General features: G+C 42.3%; 1 protein-coding gene across 1 annotated transcript in view; it reads left to right on the plus strand.

Annotated features, from left to right (window-relative positions):
• Positions 1–11,883, plus strand: part of DLAT (dihydrolipoamide S-acetyltransferase) — a 47,343-nt gene extending 35,460 nt beyond the window's left edge. Inside the window, exons 7-14 of the mRNA XM_085864814.1 lie at positions 1,920–2,028; positions 4,437–4,498; positions 4,728–4,814; positions 4,958–5,065; positions 5,380–5,498; positions 5,744–5,906; positions 10,578–10,714; positions 10,879–11,883. Coding sequence (XP_085720940.1) covers positions 1,920–2,028; positions 4,437–4,498; positions 4,728–4,814; positions 4,958–5,065; positions 5,380–5,498; positions 5,744–5,906; positions 10,578–10,714; positions 10,879–11,008 — 915 coding nt within the window. The 3' untranslated portion in view covers positions 11,009–11,883. The remainder of the gene's footprint in view (positions 1–1,919; positions 2,029–4,436; positions 4,499–4,727; positions 4,815–4,957; positions 5,066–5,379; positions 5,499–5,743; positions 5,907–10,577; positions 10,715–10,878) is intronic.
• The last annotated feature ends 1,828 nt before the right edge of the window (positions 11,884–13,711 follow it).

Raw genomic sequence — 13,711 nt, forward strand, 5'->3', positions numbered from 1 at the left:
CAGCGTAGTGTTTGATGGACTTCAAATATGTACTTGTGCATTCTACAATCAAAGGAGATGCAAACGTATTAATGAAGCCAGATCTACTATTTTCTGGAATCGATTTCGTGAAGGCAAGGTAGCTGATCTGTGTGCATTACCCCCATGTGAGTCAGCACTGGCATTACATTCAGCTCGAAGTAACTATGTAGCCAGGATGTGGCATCTGGCTCACAGACCCCAGCAATTCTTGGACACTCCAGTAAACCATGGGTGGACTGAAGATTTATCAATCCATTGGGTTGATATACCATATCCTGTGGTTGTTGTGGAACTTCTGTGTAATATTTCTGATGAAGATAGTGAAGACGAGTTATCAGACTGCAGTGAAGACAGTGATTGTGATGAAATGTCCGACTAACATCTATATTTGGTGATTGTATCCAGTGACGTCGGTATACTACTTCCACTGTCTTTAGCTAGATTTCTTAAATGTAATAACTGTTGATTCATCTAACTCTGTACCTGATTGAAACATGTTTTAGGGGTATTACATACTAAAGCATCTTAATGTTTCATCTTGAATCTATGAGGAGCAGGGGCAGTTCAGACAAAAGGGCATTTATGCGTTAAGAAAAAGATTTTCAGATATTTTAAAGAAAAATGTGTGATATATATATATTTTTTTAAGGCAATGTCTGAATAAAAATCAATAGACAATGCATGAATTTTTATTACTATAGTGGTTAGAAACTACATATGATAATGAAATTTAAATAGAAAAAAAATAAATTTAAAAAAAACTTTTGGGGGCAAGTGGGTGCCCTTGTGGCACGCTACAATGGTGGGGCAGAAAGAACGGACGTAGGATGGCCCGCACCTCTATTTTAGCTTGGATGAAACATTAAATGATTACTATTTTGAGTAACCAAGTTATCTCGGTGTCAGCATCGTATCAGTTTTTGCATCGGTTGTTATTTGTTGACCTTTGACCTTTGAGTTAAGGTCACCTATAAAAAGATGAGTTATGTTTTTTGTTTTTTTTAAATAAAGATTAGACACTTGAAAGCATAAACGAGTCATAAAAATACTGCATTTTAGCTTTCAGAATCAGTTTTATAGTAAAAACTCATAATTGGCTAGATTTGACCCCGGTTGACATTTGACCCGCAATATGTCGGAAACGCCCCCGAACCTGGCTGATCACCTTTCATATTCGTCATCTACACAAAAAACTGATCTAGAAAAGTTGGATGAAAATTTGTCCCTCTTCCGGTGGTGATTCTCCCCATCCCACCACCGGTCTATAAGCAACTTTAAACTCAAATCTCTGCATGCCGATGTGTCGTCTGAATGTACAGGCTGTTCCAGGAAGTCCATAGTTGATGCCGCTTTACTTTTTAAAATTTAATTTAGTGACACCTGAAATCAATGGCTTATACCAAGTACTATTGAAGTTCCAAAGGATTAGATCAAATGAATGTGCTAAAGTCAGTCAATGTTAAACGTTCACGTAAACCTACATACAAGAATTGATATGTATATGCACATCAGTGACTCGCAATTTGAGCATTTTATTTTGATAAAATGGTGAAATACATATCGCTGTTGATTCCCAACTTTTCAAACACCCTGTATAAATTAATATATCGGCTTGTATTAGCTTATTGGTGAAACCTGACGATAGATGCAACGTAATTAACAATCATATACAGGACTGTATACTAACTTTAATTTTGCTGTATCATCTGAAATTAATTGCTTGTCTGTCATTCCAGCTTTTAAGATGACTGGGAAAAGTAAGATAGGATAACTTGTATCTCAACAACTATAAGTGCTTTGCAGACAAGTCGGTAAAGATTTTGTTTTTTTTATCCACAGGTTAAGAGATAAGTTTACTTAAAAGTGATTTTAAACCGAGAATGCTGTTTTGATGGCAGGTTTTGGCCACTGCTGCAGCTCCAAGAACAGAGACCAGCAGGGTGTTTGTCAGTCCACTTGCCAAGAAGATTGCTGCTGCGAAAGGAATTGACCTTCAACAAATAAAAGGTGTGTCAAGGCAGCAGGTAAACATTAGGTTGTGTGTTTGCTATCCCTCGGTACATGAGCACATTTGCTTCACAGGCACTTAAGGACAGCATGTGTTGTGTGGGTTTTGACAAGACTATGTGTCGCTGCTGTGAAATACATTTATTGCAGCACTCATATTTTGGGATCATAAGTTTGACCTTGCTTTTATAGGATTTATTTACTTTTCTTGTGAGATATTGCATAATTTCTTAGTTGTTCTTTCTAATATCTTTCAAATCAATTTCATGTCCAACTAGATCGTATTCATATAATACATACCCTGCACAGTCTTGAGAAGGACTTGGTGTGAGCCAATTCTTTTGTTTTTTTTATCTTGCCAAAACGAAGTTTTTGCAAGATATGTTATGTCAGCTTGTATGTTTTTTTTTTTTGTTTGTCTGTAATCACGTATAAAAAATTCTGCAGAGCACAGTTATCATTGGAAATTTTTGTAACTTCGCATATTAGAGGCCTATAGAGGTCCCTTTCAGCGCATAAAATTTTGAAGGTCAAGGTCAAAGGTCAAAGGTCAAGGTCACTTTGTCGCAAATCAGGGGAGTCGACGAAACCCTTATTTTTTGAGTAATTTTAATCTAATAGTCTCCAAACATTATGGGAATGTAGTATATGGTCTGGCGCTCAGCTGATTAGTTTTTGGTGGCGATTGGCCTTGACCTTCATGGTTAGCGCCTGAGGTCAAACATATTTGACCCCAAGGTCAGACTTTCAAGTTTTAGGAACCATATCGTGTAGTACATCAAATTGAACACCTCGATGAGTGCTTTCTAGATATGTCAAGTTTGAGACATTATGACGTCATTTGGTGACATTGTGAGGAAAACACATATTTTTCATGGTTACTCTGTAGAACGATTCTCATCGGAATCTCTCGTAGGCAGATATTCCTCAAGGAGTCGCTCCTGGTGGATAGCAGCTCTGTTCACCTCAGTGTGACCTTAAAGAAGTCACACGTGCTCACCTTTTGTCAAGATACGGGTCACCCTGCGGGTGACATTGGTTTATTTTTTTTTCTTTATTTGATCACATATGGCTGCCAGACCATGTGACCGACGATGTCATCTTTATCAAACCATATTTTCCATGTGTAATTGATGAGTTCGTTAAATTTTGTATTGATCGGTAAAGCGGTTTCTTCTACGAAGATTTTACTTTACATCCAATATGGCTGTCAGATCACCTGACACATGGTGATTTTTATGAAAATCCTGTTCAAAGTTCAAGTCGATCGGATGAAAATTGAGGACGTTGGACATTTCCGCCTATGTTGACGTTTGTTGACCTCAAAAATAATTAGTGGTTGAATTTAGTGACATGATATGCAAATCCTGTTCAAATTTCAAGTGAATCGGATGAAAATTGAGGCTTTTGTAAAATTGGCCCATGTTGACCTCAAAAGAGTGATCGCTATATCACATGGTCATGTAAGATGTGGTGAAGTTTCAATTTCCTCCACTGAACGGTTTTCAATGTACGCTCTTAACAAAATGCAGACACGACTTACGCCATATGTACTTGCGCAACCGATTGCTTTTTAACCCTGCTTTTTGCTTCGTGAGTGCAGGGTAAAAATACAAGCTCATTTTGGTAACCCATGCACTGTTTCTGCACACCTTATTTCTCTTATATTTTGCCAACAATTTTTTTGCTAAAATACAATACCAGTCTCAGTAGCCTTGAAGTTAGTGTTAATTCTGAGTCTGGGAGACATCAATGTGTGTGCTGCCCCTCGGATGGACGTTAAACTGCTCGTCTCATCTGCCGGCATTAGTTTGTGGACGTTAAATATCCCAGTGTCCTTTGCGAAGAGTAGGTGAGCTATCACTGGCACCTTGACCAAATTCCTGCTCAAATCTACATGGGATGTTCAGCGGTACAGCCTTGCCACCTACCCCATCCCCCCCTCGGCCAATGATGTTACTCATAGCCATGTGCAGCATATGAAAGAAGAAGAGGCTTTGAGCCTAGTATGTTGGCAGTTTGATTTCAACCCTGGCTAGATCCTTCCAAATACTTTAAAATTGTACATACTGCTTCCTCATTTGATGCTGTGCATTCCTTGTTTAACATCACTGTGCTGGCATTCTAGGAAAGAGTAGAATTGGCCTCGGTTTATGTTTCATTTGTTATCCACAAACTTCCCCAAGCCCAAAACCTTACAAATTTGGGAGAGTAGAATAGAGTTTAGTTATATTTGTTAGTTACCTGTGCTTTTTCTTTTGAATAATGCATCATTCCTATTTAATACATTGAAAGCAGCATGATCATGACAAGCTATCATTTTCAAATGGAATGATATTGATTGTGATTACCTGATGCCAGTAAACCTAATGAGTGGTAATGACTACATGTTATCATTTGCGGTTTAGGAACTGGACCAGATGGTCGTATTACCAAGCGGGATGTGGAGTCTTTCGTGCCTCCCGTCTTGGTGGGTTTATTGAGATTTGCCTTACTGAGCTAAGCTTCTCCCTTCTACTGTCTACACCCCTTCTTCATCATCGTCATCATCATCATCATCATCATCATCATCATCAGCTCTGTTTTTGGAGATCACAGTAGTAATTGCTCCTGACTTTACAACCTGTGGATTTTGTTGACATTTTTATTTTTATAACCTCGATCTCACCCTTGTATGGACGATGACCTATCTTGGGCAGGCGGCAGCCCCTGGCCCTGTTGTTACAGCCCCTGCACCAGAAGTGGATGCACCTTTTACAGACATAGAAGTGACAAATATCCGCAAGGTAAAGTGTGATCGGTAACTTCCCCCCTCCCATTGGATCGAACTATTTCTGCTTGAGCTCACAGTGCTAATTTCACATTGATTAACATAATTGGGTGAAAATAACCATGGTTGTGGTGGTGCTGCTGTTGCTTGTTCTGCCAGGTCATTGCCCAGCGGTTACTCTTGTCCAAGCAAACAGTTCCTCACTACTATCTCTCTGTTGACATAGCTGTGGATTCTTTGTTGGCCCTGCGTGCGGAACTCAACCAGGTAATGTTATCCGATAATGGATCATTTATCTGGAGTTTTTTTTCAATATCACATATAATGGTACAATACAAATTTGATCTTGATTATGACATAGATTTATGTTCACCGAACTGCCAGCAGATTGTTTGTTACGTTATCTGGCACATCAGCATATCTTGTTTACATTACAATGATGTAATCCTTTCAAAAAGAACACTCGCAGTGGCAGAATCTGGTACACCCAGCACTACAAGTTTACTCTTAGTTGGAAGTCATCGTTTTGGACAACACATTGTGATGTTTGAGGCTATAAAAATGTTCTCTACTTTTGTCAGGAGTTGAAAGCTGAAGGTGTGAAGCTCTCCATTAATGATTTCATCATAAAGGCATCAGCACTGGCTTGTCTTCGTGTGCCTGAAGTGAACTCTTCCTGGCTGGACACAGTAATTCGACGGTGCGCTGTAGGGTTGTGAAGAGGGGGCAGAGTTGATTTGGATGAGTTGATTGCCTAAAAGCTTGTTCCCCATTCCTTTGCTCTTTCGATTGGTCTTTTATAAATCATTAAACCATTATAGCACGTGCATAATCGCTTGTTTATTAGCACTTACACTTACAATACTCTGCTAATAAAAAGTGTGCATGTGTTGACCAAGTGCGACCATTTTGATTGGCACTTTGTGCACGACGTGCTGAAAACAGGTATCACACGGTGGATGTGAGCATTGCAGTGAGTTCACCTCTTGGGCTCATCACTCCCATTGTGACTGGTGCTGAGTCTCGAGGCCTGGTATCCATCAGTAAGACGATGGGGGATTTGGCTGCCAGAGCGAGGGAAGGAAAACTTAAACCTCATGAGTTCCAGGTGCGTGTGTTTCTGCCACGGGTTGACTTGCAATACATGCTGAAGGAAGAAACCTGAGGAATTGTGGTGTTAAGTGGCTACAGTAATATTCATTGGGTTGGCTGGGATTCGGGCATTGAAAATGTTCGATGAATATAATATTTGCAGTCGTCCAATAAATGCCAAGATATATTTTTTTTAATTTTTCAACATATCAGTATTAAAATTAGTAAATTTTTTTGTGGAAAAGGAAAAAAGGAACAGACAGCTAAAAACGAACGGGTACAACAGATTAGTAATTCAATAATAATAATAATAAGAAGAGTGGGGGAGGTGGTCAGAGAGAGTCAAAAATAGAGGCGGTGAAAGGAAAAAGCATGAGGTGACAATGGACAGAGCTTTTGAAAGCCTGGTGGGAAGAGCACGAGGCCAAAACACAAGAGGAAGTCTGTTCCGGAGAAGAGAGAATATAGGGATGAAGGAATTGAGGTGAGCATCGAGTTTGCACCTTGGGAGGGAAAAGTTACACCTGGATGGACGGAGGGAAGAAAGGTTGGGTGGATCAAACCGAGATTCTTGGAATATTATGGAGTATCTCAGTCATTGAACTTATTGTACACTTGTACTCCTTACTTGTGCTTTCTTGGTGGGGGGTTGGAGGGAGTTGCAGAAAAAATACTTTTTATGGAAATTATAGAGGATAGAGCTTATTTTACTGTGGTTGAAAATTATCCTTTTCTAAACGAGAAGGGCACTCGATAGAGCGCGTACCTCCACATCGTAATACCTGATCCACGAGAACATATCAGGCCCAATACATTTTTTAAATATCATGCAAAATATTGTTTTTGGCCCTGTCTCTCAATGTTCAAGAATCATTAAATAAATAAATAAATTATCGTATCCAGATTCGGATTCAGATCTTCACCAAAAATCGAATCAATTTGTCATGGTTACACACCCAACCTGTCCACCAAGTTTCATCCGAATCCATCCACAACTTTTTTTTTTTGAGATATCGTGCTATATATTAGTTTAGCCCTATCTCTCAATGGTGAAGAAACTGTGAAAAAAAAATTATCAGATCCGGATTTGGATCTTCATCAAACTTGAATCAGTTCGTCCTTGTCACACACCCAATGTGTCCACCGAGTTTTGTCCGAATCCGTCCACAACTTTTTGAGATATCCTGCACACAGACAGACAGACAGACAAACAAACAAGATGACGACGTCGTGCCAGGCACGATACTTGCAAAATCCATAAAACAAATTTTACCTCAAAAGGATTTGGTGGTTGAATTAAATGATCAAATATGCAACTCCTCTTCAAATTTCAAGTCAATTGGATGAAAATTGAGGATTTTAGCGATCTCACCAAAGTTTTTTTTTTTTTTTGTATACAATGTCGAGGCTCGTGTGAGGGCTAACACAAAACGTACAACAAGGGGAGCAGGAGATAAGAGGGGTGGGAGAGAGAAGGACAACACAGTAGCGAACAGAGACATTAGGAGATCTGTGGAAGGGAGAGGGATTGGGTGGGGAACACGGGGTATACAAGATGGACATTACAGGGACTTTCAGGTCCTTACTTGACAGGGACTTTCAGGAACGAAAGTAGGGAAAATTGTGGAGGTGGGTTTGGGGTGGATTAACGGGGATAGTAAAGATTGTGGTTTTGGATGGGGGAAGATAGGTGGTGGTGAACAGCTGTTTTTAAGACCTGGATGGAAGAGTGGGATTGAAGAGTGTGTGGGAGTTTGTTCCAAAGGTGGGAAAAAAGAGGAATGAAAGAGTGAAGGTGAGCAGTGATCCTTGATTTTGGTAGTTTTACCAGAAAGGGGTTGCTGGCAGACCTTGAACGCCCTGCGGAAATATGGGAGTGGACATATCGCAGACAGAGCGGGGGGGGGGGGGATGGGGGAGACGAGTGTAGACGGTATAAGACAGAAAGACCACCGACCTGCCTGCAGCAAGAGTGAGAGGCCCAAAGACTCGGCCTCATCACCGGAGATACCATTCATCCTAAATGCCTTGGTTTCCACATCGTGAAGCCGAGAAAGGTGAGATGCAGGAGCACTAGCCCAGAGGGGAGAGCAGCACTCCATCAAGCTGTGGACGAAAGTTTTGTATGTGGTCAGGAGCTCAGGTGTGCCAAGGAAGGACTTTGCACGTTGGAGGATGCCCAGTCGGCGACTGGCTTTGGAGGCCAAGTTGGAAATGTGGCTTTTCCAGGAAAGATCATGACAGATAGTGAGACCCAGAAGCTTGAATGAAAGGGCTTCGACAGGAGGATTGTTGACAAAGTGGATTGGGGAGGGGGGGGGGGTCCACACTCCTTTTGGAGAGAGATAGTGAGAGTGTGAGATTTTTCAGGGTTGAAAGACATGTTCCACATGTTGGACCAATTTGTGATTTTTATCCAGATCTGCAGAGAGCAAAGAGGCTGCTGTTTGCCGGTCTGAGGGATGACAGATGGCACGACAGAGGGTGGAGTCATCAGTAAAGAGATAAAGAGGATTTTCCAGGGAGTCAGAGAGATCATTGATGAAAACCAGAAAAAGAACAGGGCCCAGAACACTGCCTTGAGGAACTCCAGCCTGGACAGGAAGAGAGGAGGAGGAGAGAACTCCATTTGGGGCCACACGTTGACTGCGACAGGAGAGGAAGTCTGCGAGCCATGAGTGGAGATGTCCTTGGATACCATGGGAAGAGAGTTTGGTGAGTAGTGCAGGGTGCCAGACCATATCGAAAGCACGCGATATGTCGAGGGAGATGGCTCTGATTTCATGTCTGGCAATGAGTATCTCCATCCATTGTTGGGAGAGCAGAAGTAGTATATCCAAGGTAGAGTGACCTGGTCTGAATCTTCAAATTGATGATCGGAAGTCAAGCTATTGGAGAAGAGGAAGGGTTTAATTTTTGAAGCGATGATGGATTCCATAACCTTGCTGATGATTGGGACAACGGGGATTGGTCTGTAGTTGCAGGGATCCGTTTTTGCACCTTTTTTGTACAGGGCAGTAATGTTTGCTGATTTCCAAGCAGATGGCCGATGACCTTGAGCAAATGAGAGGGTGAATAGAACAGAGAGAGGGTGAGCAAGAGCAGCACAGCAGGTTTGTAGAATACGTGGGCTGATGCTGTCTGGACCGGTTGCAGAATCCGAGTCAAGGTTTTACAGCAAACTCTCCACTTTGTCAGGAGAAAAGGACATATAGTCCAGGGACAGTTGGGTGCGACTGGGTAAGGTGGGTACAGAAAGCTTATAGGTTTGGGACAAAAGATTTAGAAGCAAACAAGGAGTTTAGGCATTCAGCCTTTTCATGTGCAGTGTCAGTTGTGCAGCTATTTGAGGTAAAAGAGGGGTTGGAGTGGGAACATACACCAGAAACAGGCTTAACTTGTGAGACACCACCAGGATTCTGAGGAGGGAGACAGGTTTGAGAGTTCAGACTTGAGATTCGAAAGATGTTGTTTTCTGGCTCTTCTGAGGGTAGATACACACTTGTTTTGAGCTTTGTGGAAGGAAGTGAGATTACCCTCAGTTGGATTTGCCTTCCATGAGGCGAAGGCAAGTTGTTTCAGGACAACTGTCTCACCACAAGCTTCAGTGTACCATGGGTGGGAGGAAGGGTAGGACAACTGAAGATGAGAGGGGATAAATCTATGCATGAGAGAGAGAGAGAGCAAGTGTTTTTTTTTTTTTGAAAGAACTCCCAGGATGAGTTGTCAGAGAAAGTAGAGATGGGAGACCACTCTAGAAGTTTGATGGCTGCTTGAAGACCCTGCCGACGGTGCTGAAGTGGTTCTCTAATAACAGCCAGAGAGATGTCTACTTTGACAAGCATGTAGTCAGATGAAACTATTGGAGTGGAGGAAGAATAGCAGAAATTTTCAGGGAAATTGGTCAAAAATCAGATCCAGAAGAGATGGATTACCGTTGGTTGAGATCCGGCTCGAGAAGTTGACAGATTGTGTCGGTCCCAATGAGTCACAGAAGTCTTTTGCTGAAGTGCCATGGCAGGTGAGAGAGGTACCCACACCCAGCCAACTGGCACCGGTCTTGTGTCTGACCTACTCAGACAATTCTCTGGTTTCATTTCTTTTCTCCATGCTCATTGCGGTACACACAGTGACGCAAAACATCAGAATGACTCCTTTTCTCTATTCAAACTGGTTGAATGAGTGATTTTTATATTGCAGGAACCTGCAACTCACCACATGCGAGTTCATTTCCAAAGTAAAGGAGAAATCTAATTATTTTCAATTCAATTTACCTGTTTGAAATCTAATTATTTCTCACAATTTCTAAAAGACGCCAATAAATATTGTCCGGGCCATTTTCGCACTTCTGTGTGGAATAACCTTAGATTTAGTAATTTTTTTCAGCTGGTTTTGTTTTGTTTTACCACTGCAAACCAAAGAAATACATATGTGGATATCAAGATATATTTTTTTAATTTTTACAATTGTCTGGAAGAAATGGTGCATTATTTGAAAAAAGTGCAAGGGAGCCAATATTTTTGGCCATGACTGTACTTGAAAAATCTTCAATTTTGCAAGTAACAAACAGACAGAGAGGGGTGAAAACATAACCTTCTTCACCTTTGGTGGCAGAGGTAATAACCTCCCTCAATTTATATTTTTAATGCATCCAAGCTTCTACTCCCACCACCCACCCAATCCTTAGGGAGGAACTTTTACCATTTCAAACCTGGGCATGTATGGTATCAACAGCTTCTCGGCGATAATCAATCCCCCACAGGCTGCCATCCTCGCGGTGGGTGGTACCAGCCCAACTCTGCATCCCTCGGACAATGAGCGAGGGTACGGTTTTCTTTCAGACTACATCACAAATTCTCGACACAAGTCTTGAAGCTCTGACCGCATGATGTTGTGTCATTGTTGAGTCCTCAGGGTGTATGCCTGCTACTGGCAAATTGTTATCCAGGTCGCAGCTGCTCAGTGCTTGCTTGTCCGACTGTTTGCAGGTTTTCTGTAGCCCAGGTAATAACGGTGACTTTAAGTTGTGACCATCGGGTGGTGGATGGGGCAGTGGGTGCTCACTGGCTTGCAGAACTGAAGGCCCTACTGGAAAGGCCTCCAACCATGCTGCTTTAGGAAGCCTGGTGAGGTTTGGGATTTATGGCTTTAAGTGGAAATAAAATTAAGTTTTATTTGCTACATAAATGTTTGGAAAGTAATCCATTGAGATAAAATATCATTAGTTCCAAACCGCTTCTCCTGGAATACCGATCCACATTTCGACCTGAGGACAGAAACCTCCTTTCTACCCCTTGCCTTCCCATTCCAGTTTCCATCATGTCACTTAGGCCTCTTAGCTTTTCCCCCCATCTGAGCACAATGGATACATTTTTATTTTTATTTACATCCAATGTTTTCTTTCTTTGCACTTTTCTCGATAGAACCGCTGACCACATTCACATATAAATATGCTTTTGGTATTGATTGCTGTGATAATGCAGGGTGTGGTAATGATTATTGGTGTATGCTTGTTACTTCAAGGTCCACTTAAAATGTGGCATCAACACCTGTTGTCTGCTTGTGGAACTGGTTGGTCATTGGCAGTGGCAACAATATTGTTGCCCGAGTCAATTAGCAGCCGTCATCATTGTATTTATGGAATTATTATGGTCAGTTTGTTACAAAATATGTGGCTCTGCCAAAACAATGTTAAAGCGTTATTGGACAGGTTCTTAAACCAAGCATGTGGTGGAATGTCCCTTGTATCTATTCGATGCGGTTTGGTCAGCAAGGACCAGAGTGGCTATATGTTATGTTGTCCAGAGGATCAGAGTTCAAATCTTGATCCTACTTTAATATTGTGAAACTATGGATACATTAATATTCATATGATATTCATGCATAACTCACATAAAGTGCCTCTAGTCCATGGTGCAACGGTGCTGTTATCCCTTGTGGGGTTCTCTTTCCCTTGCTTATCTTTTGCTGAACAATAAAAATCATTGACCATCTTGCTCGTCTGAAATTCTCGGTCGATCTCGTCCAGGGTCGCACTTTTGGAGTCCAAGCAGGGGTGTGCTGCCATTTGAAGCATCCCATCCCTTGTCTATTCCATCTCCTTGGTAACATCCCAAAGTTTATGTTGAAAATTTGGTGATTGTATGCTTGATTTAGAAGAGGTAACGCATTGCCCTCACCGGTGTGGGTCCAACTCCTCTGGTTGTTCATTAGGAATCTCTGCATCATGTGATGGAGTGGTGACATGATCTATGATTGATTCTAACCTTGAAACATTTATGACTTGGCATGAGAGACCTAAGGCTCGGTTAAATGTGTGGCCAGGCATGTAATATGCTGGTTGCCTGACTAAATTAGCTTCTTCCGGTTCGCTGGATAATTAACTCTACCTACAGTAAGTGGGGATCCTGGGATGTCCATCCATCCACTGGGACCATACTCTGTGCAGAGCGTTGGTGCTGCCGAAGCAGTCTCCTGGGCTACGGGGCACAATCGTGGACGTGTCGCCACTCCGACGCAGAATACTTGAATGGCTCAATCATCCCAACAAGCTGGTACTCATTTTGCTGACCTTGAAAGGATGACAGGCTGCGTCAACCCCACCTGGTATTAATTCAAAGGCAGAGACAGAGATAGATGGGGACCATACTCTGTGCATAGCGTTGGTGCTGCTTACACAGTCTCCTTGGCTATTGGGCACAATCCTGGATGGGTCGCCACTCTGACGCAGGATACTCAAATGGATCAATCATCCCAGCAAGCTGGTACTCATTTTGCCGACCTCGGAAGGATGACAGGCTGAGTCAACCCCCTGGTGTTAATTCAGCGGAAAACGGAGCTTGAACTCAGGGCGCTGGGATCCCATGCCACCACCCTAACTGCTAAGCCAACACCAGGCCTAATGTCAAGTTGTGTCGTGTCAAGTTCAGCGTTTGGCATTAACCCTTGCAACTTACAATTAACGCATTGTGTTCCAACATGGCATGGTCAATGCCAATGCTGATACGCTGAGCCATCTTTCGTGAGCACTGATTGGGCCTGATGCTTCTTGGAGAAATGACTTCCAGATAAACACGAGGAGAGTTCACCGATCACCCCCCTATGCTTGTATGGCTGATGACAGGCAGGGATCCTGTCCTTTCACGCATCCATGAGTACATTGTTGGGGTTGGACAGGCACATTGCCACAGGAAAAGTTCAAACCATTCGCTAGTCATAATCACGAACTGAACATTCATGTTGGTTATGTGCTGTGAGGAGCATGGGTGGCACTGCCACCTCAATGTCGACATCAGATGGTTGACATGTTGCATGAGGGCCACTCAAGTATTGCAAGGACCAACAAGTTGCTCGTGCCTGCACAAGGTTCTAAACGGGGTAGGGATTGAGGTGGCAAAAATGCAAATGGAATCTTCTGTCGTCAAGCCGGCAAGTTGGGAGCAACATTCACATTTATTACCACATCTGATGCAATTTAACTGCTCTAATGGTGGTTAAGTGCTCCATTTGAAACTTTGTTTGATATATGTAACTTTTTGATGCCTCGGGTCTAATAAGAATTTGTAGTTGTGTCAAAGGCAGTGATCAATTGCAAATAAATAGTCAGATGAAGGCTTTGGCCGGAAGCTATATGTGGTGGCCTTGAATGGACGTGGATTTACAGCAAAAAGTCAAAACATGTCATGAATGTTAGGCATTCTGGAAACTTCCTTCCAAAGGACCACTGCCATCTTGGGAGTACCTCAATCAACCAAGGTCATGCATACATGTGGACTATGCAGGTCCAGTCCAAGGAAATATGCCATTCATCCTTGTTGATGC

The sequence above is a fragment of the Eptatretus burgeri genome, chromosome 2, assembly GCF_056783735.1.
Source record: "Eptatretus burgeri isolate ZD-2024b chromosome 2, Ebu_testis_v1, whole genome shotgun sequence".
Taxonomy (NCBI): domain Eukaryota; kingdom Metazoa; phylum Chordata; class Myxini; order Myxiniformes; family Myxinidae; genus Eptatretus; species Eptatretus burgeri.